We start from the raw sequence: 9994 nt of genomic DNA, 5'->3' as shown, positions 1-9994 counted from the left end.
TATTATTATTATTACAAAAAAGTGATCAATGTAGAGCAGTTAACTTGTAAATAAACAATTTTATTGTATATAAGCTTACAACTTTTCATGCGCCCTAAAGCACCCAGTAAGTTTTTCCAAAGCCTAAAACAAATGAACTGTTATGGAAAGTCAATATCGTAAAGAGAAAGTTCTTGAAACGGTCTCAAAGGAAAGAGATTGAAAACATTGACAATATTTTACAAATTCTTTGAAAAGGTCAAGTTTACTGTATGTTAACATTACAGACATCTTCGAACAAGAGCTGTTTATAATTACTACTTCTTGTGAGAAGATAAGAACGGGAGATGACTGGTGTGAATTCATGACCTATAACTCTTCACTAACATCACATCTTGTAGTAAGGGTGTCCAGCATCTTCTTCTTTGTGCAAATGTCTGTTTTGCTATACACCCTATGCAAAATGAAAAGGGACTGGGAGCGATACGTGCGAGAACGAGGCTAGTTGGGCCAAGAAAAAATGGCCGCCTGATGCGAAGGGCGCCAAATTTTAAATATGCCGGCACATTGTTGTGTTCCCAAATGCACCAAAAAGCTGTACAGGACTGAAAATGGAAAGAAAATTTCCTACTTCAAGTTTCCAGATGATGTGAACCTCAAGAAACGTTGGCTGCATGCTATTCGTCGCGACGAATGTAAGGATTTTACTGTCAACCAAAACACGAAGATTTGCTCTCGTCACTTTAAACCTGAGGACTTTGTTAAGTCTGTCGGAGGCCAGCGTATTTATGTCAGGGAAGGGGTCGTGCCGTCACGTTTTTCTTGGTCACAAAGTTCTCCGCTAAAGAGAAAGCCTCCTAAGAAACGTATGTTTACGTCGAATACAGACACAGAGTTGATAGTATCTCAAACAACTAGTGCAACTGAAACCAACGGTGATAACTGCACTTCATCGGCGGCTGGTAGCTCTGCTGATCATGACGTGCAAAACGACATGGATACGCAAGGAAACACGACAGAAGATTTCAAAGAACTTCTCGAAAAACTGAAGAGTTTGGAGCTTGAAAATGCTTCGCTAAAGGCTGAAATAGGAGTTTTGAAACGTCAGAAGGGTCTTGCAGATTCTCGCGTTTTTCAGTTGCGAAATTTTACCTCTGACGAGGACATCGCCTTTTACACCGGCTTTCCTAACTTTGCTACATTTAATGCTGTATATGAATTTTTGAACACTGGAACGAATGGGGAGAACATTAGGTACAGTTACTATGCCAGACAGCTTTAAAGACAAATACTCTTCCACCCGTGTAATAATCGATTGCACAGAGATTAGATGTCAGATGCCTTCCAGCCTTCTTTTGAATTCGAAACTGTTCAGCTCGTATAAAAACCACGTAACTCTGAAAGGCTTAGTTGGAATTGCTCCTAGTGGAGCTATAACTTTTATCAGTCAACTATACAGTGGAAGTATTTCCGATCGCGAAATTGTTGACAGAAGTGGTTTTCTGAAGTTAGATTTTGATAAAGGTGACACTGTGATGGCCGATAAAGGCTTTACAATTGAAGATCTCCTTCCACTGGGTGTGAACCTAAACATTCCACCTTTTCTAGGGTTGTATACCCAAATGACAGCACAAGATGTTATCAAGACCCAGGAAATTGCCTCGGTAAGAATACATATCGAACGAGCTATTAACAAAGTCAAGAACTTCCGCATTTGGGATAGTGTCGTACCACTTAGTCTATTTGGGGTGGTAAATCAAATGTGGAGTGTCTGTGCCTTTTTGTGTAACATGCACAATCCTCTTATTTCCACGTAACATTTAGTCAAAGCAATAATGCCTTCTACAGAAGACAACATTATTTAATAAAAGCGCCAGACCCTAATGTTATGTCTCAGAAAGAGCACAGATTTGGTAAACTAGGGTTTCGGCATCTTTGTGCGCTAGGAGCTAGTAAACTGTCATTTATCTTCGTACAGTCATTGTGCTCAAGAACTGAGAATAAAGAAACTAATCTTACAAAAGTTTTATCGTGAAAGACATCAAGGTTGATACTCCTACAATTTAACAACAATGACACGCTTTTCTAATGTTTACAGAATTCTAAAGCGGCTGGCTCTATAAAATGATTGAAGTAGCAGTTCTTAAGGCATTCATTCAATGTGTCCCAGAACTGAGGATCAAATGTGATCCTTTCTACACTCATGCCTTTGCTGGTGTAAATTACAAAATCACACCAGCTAGCCCTTGTAACAGCAAGTTGACCCTGTATTTGAAAGTAGTACTGATGTCCCCTTTTCAGTCTTGGCTGTCCATTTACATTTTCTGCAAAGAAACTTTCATCTGCACATGCATCTAAGGGACTTACATGAAACTTAGTGAAGGGACATTTAACCTCTACTAGTCCAAAAGGCTTACTACAACTATGATCAATGACCTTGCCATCTGGCGATGCTGCCAAAATTGGACAGGCCATACTCACAACAAGGCCACTTTTTAACACTGTAACTGGATTCCTAGCTGCAAACATATATTTTCCATATTCTTTCAAGGCTACAGGTTCATAGGTTTTCCCGTGTTCTGTCTGCTTGGAAGTAAATGGCTTGGGATGAAGCAGATTGTTTACTAAAGAGGCATGATTTCTTTTCCTTTTTGCAATGGTGTGGAAATTAGAAGCTGTAAACCGAAATTTTCTTTCAGCATTCCATTCTTGGGAGGCTGCTTGTTCTCTTGTAGTCTTCTCTTTGTTATTGAGCTTTACCTCATCAACAGTCAAATGATCCAGGAGTGCTTCTTGGTTCCTGCTCAAACCATCTGGCTTTTTGTACTGTTCAGAATGTTGCAAAGGAAATGCAGGAAACGCAGATATAGCATTTTGGTCATCATTACCATGATTGCCGTCTGCTCTAGGCACTGAGTCAATATTGCAGAAAACTTGAAAATTGGACTCGGAAAACTGTAACTGATAACTTGCATATGAACCACTCGGAGATTTTCCAAATTTTGTTTCCTGTAAGTTAGTACCACCAGGAGAAATGATTTGAGACAGGGCAAATTTAGGATTGATCTTTTGAAGCTTGTCTTTCAACATAACTTCATCTGCTGTTTGTGTGCTCAAGTTTTTCCTAGCTTCATACAATAAACACCTCACACCACTATCAGGGTCATAATCGCTATCTAATTTGGACCTCTTTACATTGAGTTCCATGACAGGTTGGGGCTTGATTTTTTCCCCTCTTGCAGGTCTGTGCCACAGCTGTAAACTGGAAGTGCATGCCTTAGGTTGTGCCATATCAGATTCATGGTCCAACTCCTTGACATTTTGACAGCTATACAAGCTAAACTTACAAAGTTTCATCATAAGTGCAAGTACATGATTACAAAGGCCAGCAGATCCCGCCACGCACGTACATGAAGCATACTTTACACTTCCACTCACTAAACAAAGTGCAACTTTTAATTTATGAGGGGCTTCATTTTTTTTAAAGCTATGATGACACAAACATTGAAAAAAGAAATATTCATTGTCACTAGCAGCAACTACGTCCTTCAAGTATTCGTCTTCAAGGAACGTCTTGGCTTTTCTCATGCTTGTTGGAACTGTATGGCTCTGTTTACTTCGGTCAATGTTTTTTCCAGACTGAGAGACATGCAAATCCATTTCTGCCTTTGTAAACAATGGCATTCGTTGTAAGCTTGTTGACCACCCAGTCGATGGAAACCTTACAGTACTTTCCTTTAGCAACGGATCATTTCGAGTTTGTAATTTTTCTTGTCTCTGCTTTCGACGCGTGTAAATAAGGTTCTTGTCCGGATCCACAACATCATTATCACGACCAGAAGCCACATATTCAAGTACTCTACGGAAAAATTAGCACACCAGTTAATTGTGCAGAAACAGGTAAGCGACGGAAATAAACATTAAATCTCCTGATCTCTACTTGAAATAAGAAATAAGACATGTTAAATATCGAATCCTTTTAACCAAGTACAGTATAAAAAAGCCCTCATTATTACGACTACTGAGAAATACATCGATAAGCTTACTTGCCTTTTTGCTAACTGTGCCTTTGTTTTTGATCCTTTTGCCGGGTCGCCACGACATTTTAACCAAAAGCGAAGCTCATCCGTGGTGAGTGTTGTAGGATTTCGTCCTTGAAGAGATGCCCCTGGTATATCGCCCTCGGAAAGACGGCTGGCACTTACAGTTTGATCAGCAGCCATTTTTACCACGAGTAAACAGAACAAGGCCCAACTAGCCTCGTTCTCGCACGTAGCGCTCCCAGTCCCTTTTCATTTTGCATAGGGTGTATAGCTCTGGATGCTGGCCTCATTTTTACGTCGTTACCCTGGAAAGAAGACAGAAACCATGCTCCAATTGTTTTCAGTTATGCGAGTCTCGTTTACGATCACTACACCACAGGCTCTGCAGAGATTCTTAACTTTTGGCCAAATATGACTAGATTATTCAAGATCAAATTAAAAGTGACATGGTCGACAAAGTGCTGCTGTCATTCGTAAGGATTGCAAAACAACAAAAGTCAGAGTGGTCTACGATTGATCCGCCAAGGCTTCAAAAAATGAGAGATCATTGAAGGACTGTTTGCATACTGGTCCGAATGACCTCCCTCGTGTTTTCAGCATGTTGGCTTATTTCCGCAAGAATATTGTTGGACTTACCGCTGACATTGAAAAAGCTTTTTTGATGGTTGGAATCACCTCAAGTTCACCAGACTTGTCTTTGGGTTGCTCCCCTGAACAGCTATTTTGGGCCAGACGATTTTACATCATCTTCAACTACACAAAAGAAGTGACCCACAACTAGTCAAACTCCTGGAGAAATGATTCTATGTGGATGCTCCGTTTACGGGGGAGGACAACTCCGAAAAAAAAGTGCTCGCTGTTTACAACAAAGCAAAAAAGATCATGTTTCAATCTTAGAAAGTGGAAAACAAACTCGCAGGACTTACAAAGAACAATTGACAAAGCAGAAAGCGTGACAAATTCATCGGTCCCTGATGTCTACAGAGATAACAAAGAATTATTCACCGAGTCAAAAACACAAATTTGCAACTTCAACAACACCGCTACCGATGGTGTTTTCATAAAGGTCTTAGGAATGATATGGAACACAAAAAGACGAAATTATTTTCACTCTCTCCGAGTTGAGTGAATATGCAAGTTCCCTTTCATTGACAAAAAGATTGGTGCTCAAGGCAGCTTGTCAAACACACGCATGATCTGGTTAAACACTCTGGAATCAAGGCTACGCTAAGCTCCCTAAGAGAACGATTCTGGGTTCTGTGTGGACGAGAAAAAGTGAAGAAAGTTCGATATAACACCGTGCAAAGTTATGGAGTAATCAAGTCTCTGACGAGCCTTCATTTTGACATGTTGTACTTGATTTGGTCAGACCGTTGTCCATTTACACGTACTTCCACACGAGCACTTCATTTGGACTCAACATACAAGATTTCCTGTTAGCGTTTCGCTGTTTCTCGAGTAGACGAGGATTGCCAGCAACGATTTAGTCAGATAACGCAAAACCTTTCCACTCCTCAAGCAAAGAGATACGGAAAATTAAACGATCACTGGAAGTCTTGAAATACCTGACCAATAACCAGATTAGTTGGCATTCCATTGTCGAGATTGCTCCCTGGTGGGGAGGGTACTGGGAAAGGCTCATGAAAAGCATTAAATATCCTCTTCATAAAGTTATTGGATGATCAACGCTTAACTATGATGAAATGAGAACTAGGTTAATTGAGGTTGAAGGAGTCATCAACGCGAGACCGCTCACTTACTTTTACGACAACAATGAATCTGTTTCACATCCGCTGACACTCTAAACAGGCAATTTTACAAGATCGCAAGTATGTACAAGTCTTTAACAACAAGATTAAAATATCACTGTCATTTACTGACTCAGTTTACTCGCCGATGGAGGAATGAATACTTAAGCTTCAAAAGGATCAAATAGTGCTAATGGCAATTCGAAATCTAAGGCTGTATATTGTCAAGACACATGAGATTTAAAAGTTACTCAATGTTACGATCCTAGAATAAACAAGTAAAGCCTCCTTTAATTAAGCCGTTTCAGCACCAAAGGGCCGCTGGGCTGAAATGTTGCCTCAAAAGCTAAAATTAAAGCTGCTTATATAAGTGTTCCTGGATCATGGAGAGAAAAAACAAAATGTGCAACCATTGGAGAAAGGAGCATTGTCTTTAACCATATTTAAAATCGATTGAAAGGTAAGTTTTATGAGAGCGGATTAAAAATGTGGTTGACGTTTTTTATTTTTATTTCCATGGACTGGATGTGACAGAAATTAGTGATGGACAAATATCAAGTATCATTGATTAATCAATGAGCTTTACGATGATCCATTTTCATGGATTAGATATGCCCTGAAATACTGAACAAATAAAATGGAAAGAAAGCAGATTTCGATCACCGCTTACATATATTCTCATTTCATGCATAGATAAGAGAATTTCCTTACATTCAAAACACACAATAATACATAAGCGCAACTTTGCCATACCTCTTCCGTAAACATAAACCTTAACATAATCTGTCAAAACGTTGAAAAACCCTGACCCTACATGTAAGGCTTAAATGCTTGACAAAGACATAAAACAATTTACCTCAAGTACCTTTAACCATGGTCTTTTAACGGCCAAATGACAATATAAATGTATCAACAATGCATGTACTATTCAATTTGAAAACACACAATAACACTTGAGCACAACTTTGCCATACTTCTTCCATAAACATAAAATTTACATTTTATTAAATGCTTGACAAGGAAATAAAACAATTTCGTGTACATCAATATAAATACCTACCCCACCGCCAGATTTACCAACACGATTCTAGTGAATAATCAATCAAATCAAATCAACAACGTGGCTTTTCTTTGGCAGGATAATGGGGTTTCTTGCTTCCGTTTGAATTCTGGTATGTCTCAGCCATGCTCCAACAAGCAGCACACCATCTTTCAATATGGGAACGAGATGACTGATTAAACTGGATTTATTCACCGACTTGGCGTGATCAGCTTGACCACATTTTGACAGCTGTTTCAACTCTTTGGGGAAGAATTTTCTCTGTAGATACATCAGGATTTCTCTTTTTGCATTCTTCATCTCAGTGAGAGTGGCCTTTCCAGACGGTACCTGAGCAATAGGTTGACCAAACTTGCTGCAAACTTTGTTTAACAACCAAGTCTTGTAAGGCAACAAATAAGCCACAGACCTTCTAAGCTTATGCCAGGCGGAATAATAGGCAAACATTTTGTCATTAGGCTGCGCAAAGTTCTTTAGCTGCACGGAGTAAACACGTAGGTGCTACTTAATCTCAAGGTCATCCTGAGAACTTGTTTCCAGGGATGCAGGAAATTTGTTGCACAAACTTTCTCCAAGCCAGAGAAACTCTGGACCTCGCTTCCACTTTTCATCACTAAGCAGGGCTTTTGCAGATAATCCTCGAGTGGTTACGCTTGCTGTCCACGTGCCTCTTTTGATCGACCAATGAACCATCATGAATCACTGTTAGTCTGTTTGAGATGAACATGTGAAAGGGCTTGTCATCATTGCGAATGTGACGAAGGACGAACGTGCTATCTGTCCAGAACACAGAACTTGTTATCCGTAATTCCAATTCCTTACAGAACATGCGGTCCAACTTGACAGCCAGAGTCGCGGCGTTCAATTCCAAACGTGGTATTGAAAGAGCTTTCAGAGGCGCCAAACGTGACTAAGACAACAGAAAAGAACAACAAACGTGCCCGTGTTTGCTGGTGAGTCTCAGATACGAGACAGTCCCATAAGCAAGCTCTGAGGCATCTGAAAAGTGATGTTTTTGAATGCTAGCGATTTCTCCAAACTTCTCCCGCTTGTAACAGCGACCAACGGAAAACTGCCCCAAGGCTGGCAATTCTTCAAGCCAACGCTGCACTGAAGGTAAGCAATCACTTGGAATAGCATCGTCCCACTTCATCTTTCTGCGACATACATCTTGAAGGACAATCTTTGCTGATAACACGAAAGGCGCTGTGAAGCCTAGCGGATTGTATATTGACGATACAATACTCAGCAGACCACGACGCGTTAGTGGCTTGTCTCTAACCTGGATTTTGAAAACAAACTCGTCACCTTCCATGTTCCAATGCACTCCTAAGGCCCTTTCGAACATCATGACTAAGATCCAAATCTTTCACTTCCTTGGCTTGACCTGACTGAGGAATCTTCTCAAGCACTGCCCTAGAGTTGCAGATCAACTTTGTTAAGTTAAAGCTTCCACGTCGCAACAATCTCTGCAAGTCGTTAACTAGATCAATGACTTCATCTTGGGATTTGACCGACTTAAGACAATCGTCAACGTAAAAGTTCCTTGTGACTGTGCTGCTAACTGAGGGATGGAATTCACTACTGTTGTCTCTCGCCGTCCTCAGAAGCTTAAAGTTTGGACAACTAGCTGACCACACTCCACCAAAACTCTTCCGGATCTCTGCTTAAGTCGAAAGCGGGATCACAAGAAGCGTAAAGCATCAACATCATCTGGGTGGACCTTGATCTGATGATACATAGCTTCTATATCTGCCATTAAAGCAAACGGTTCTTCACGAAATCTCAACGTCTCAGGACTCTGTTGTTTAGCGATGTACCAGGATAACGTGCAGCGCAATCAAAGACAACGTACACCCTCTCCAGTTTCTTTGGATGAACAACAGAGTGGTGAGGAAGATACCACACCTTACCATCATCTCGATTACGAAGATCTTCTGGGACGCATTTGGCATATCCCTTGTCAAGGAGGTCTGACATTACTGCAGAATATCTGGAATACAGCTCAGGATCTTTGATGAGTCTTTTTCGCAACAACTTCAAACGATGCTTGGCTAATAGCCTGTTATTTGGAAGACCTGGAGGATGAAGTTTCCAGGGTATGGCAATCTCATAATGGCCGTCCAAGAGTCGTGCTGATTCTTTGTAAATGAAAATAACCCTCTTGTCTTGGCGCGACAATGCATGAGTTGGATCAGACACTGACTCACTGAATTCCAAATTCTTAAACTGCTGAAACATCCGGTCCAATTCTTCATTAGTACGGCTAAAGTTTACATAGCGTTTTTCAAAACAGCTATGCCGTCCTAGATAACCACTTAATGTCCAACCAAACTTAGTGTTCGTAGCTTGCGGGCCATTTCCACAACAGCTTCGTATTTCACAAGGTTCTAGCACCTCAGGAACATCTTGACCGATCAACAGCTCCACCTCACTCCTGATTACTTTGGGTACTTAGATGTTCGACAGATGAGGCCATCCGTCAACGTCATCTTGACTAGAGATGCAGTCGGTGGAAACATTCAACTTGTCCTTCGTCAGAACGTCTGGCAGCTCAACCATATTAACTTCGGCCATATCCATTATCTCCACATTCACCCGAAGACATGATAAAGGGGTGCTGTCTGTCTCAATTGTCGACAAGGAAACCTGGACACACGACCCAACAACACCTACCCCTTTCGCAAGACTCTCACTACACCAGGAGGAGGTTGAACCGCTATCTAACAATGCATAGGTCGTCACTATCACATCCTTGTCTCCACCGGCACAATAGGCAAAGCCTTGATTTTAAGCTTGGTTCTTGGTTTCACTTCACTTCTATCTTGCTTGAAAACAGGGTCTAGGATGGAACAAAAAACTGGATCCATGAAGGTGGGGTCTCTCCAACAAACTCTGATCTCCTGAACCATCTTCCGCCAACGAGAACGCAAATATGGCGGCACTGTTTGAAGAATCTGAACCATTGTGTCCTCACTGTTCACTTGGTCGAGCCTGCCTCTCCCAGTTTCCCAGGTCGTCAGGTTTTCCAAGTCATCAAGTCATTAAGGGCTTCACTGTCATTTAATCTAATTGGCAGTCCGTCTCTCCGAATCGTTCCTTTAGGAGCTCCTTCGTAGCCCTGCATACCATTAAGCATTTCACAACTCTTGATTGCTTCTCTC

General features: G+C 41.0%; 4 protein-coding genes across 4 annotated transcripts; 2 read left to right on the top strand and 2 right to left on the bottom strand.

Moving 5' to 3' along the window:
• The first annotated feature begins 535 nt into the window (after positions 1-535).
• Positions 536-1261, top strand: LOC137977050 (THAP domain-containing protein 3-like). The gene has a single exon (XM_068824347.1). It carries the CDS (start codon positions 536-538, stop codon positions 1259-1261), a length of 726 nt encoding a protein of 241 aa, XP_068680448.1.
• Positions 1262-1316: 55 nt separating this feature from the next.
• Positions 1317-1796, top strand: LOC137977049 (uncharacterized). Its single transcript, XM_068824346.1, has one exon. The coding sequence runs from the start codon at positions 1317-1319 to the stop codon at positions 1794-1796; it is 480 nt and encodes a 159-aa protein (XP_068680447.1).
• Positions 1797-2064: 268 nt separating this feature from the next.
• On the bottom strand, positions 2065-4202 carry LOC137977048 (uncharacterized). Its single transcript, XM_068824344.1, has 2 exons — positions 4030-4202; positions 2065-3838 (listed from the first exon to the last, which is right to left on the bottom strand). Exons 1-2 carry the CDS (start codon positions 4200-4202, stop codon positions 2065-2067), a joined length of 1947 nt encoding a protein of 648 aa, XP_068680445.1.
• Positions 4203-8134: 3932 nt separating this feature from the next.
• Positions 8135-9071, bottom strand: LOC137977047 (uncharacterized). Its single transcript, XM_068824343.1, has 2 exons — positions 8651-9071; positions 8135-8496 (listed from the first exon to the last, which is right to left on the bottom strand). The coding sequence occupies exons 1-2, from the start codon at positions 9069-9071 to the stop codon at positions 8135-8137; spliced, it is 783 nt and encodes a 260-aa protein (XP_068680444.1).
• Between the last annotated feature and the right edge of the window lie 923 nt (positions 9072-9994).

The sequence above is a fragment of the Montipora foliosa genome, chromosome 11, assembly GCF_036669935.1.
Source record: "Montipora foliosa isolate CH-2021 chromosome 11, ASM3666993v2, whole genome shotgun sequence".
NCBI classification, from domain to species: domain Eukaryota; kingdom Metazoa; phylum Cnidaria; class Anthozoa; order Scleractinia; family Acroporidae; genus Montipora; species Montipora foliosa.
The sequence above is the reverse complement of the archived record's forward strand: the minus strand, read 5'-3'. Positions and strand labels throughout refer to the sequence as shown.

Coding starts and splice junctions, on each gene's coding strand:
- LOC137977047 (XM_068824343.1), bottom strand. CDS start 9,071: ATGTTTCAGCAGTTTAAGAATTTGGAATTCAGTGAGTCAGTGTCTGAT. Junction 8,497..8,650: donor TTGCGCTGCACGTTATCCTG/GTACATCGCTAA, acceptor TTTCGACTTAAG/CAGAGATCCGGAAGAGTTTT.
- LOC137977049 (XM_068824346.1), top strand. CDS start 1,317: ATGCCTTCCAGCCTTCTTTTGAATTCGAAACTGTTCAGCTCGTATAAA.
- LOC137977050 (XM_068824347.1), top strand. CDS start 536: ATGCCGGCACATTGTTGTGTTCCCAAATGCACCAAAAAGCTGTACAGG.
- LOC137977048 (XM_068824344.1), bottom strand. CDS start 4,202: ATGGCTGCTGATCAAACTGTAAGTGCCAGCCGTCTTTCCGAGGGCGAT. Junction 3,839..4,029: donor AAGGCACAGTTAGCAAAAAG/GCAAGTAAGCTT, acceptor ATTTTTCCGTAG/AGTACTTGAATATGTGGCTT.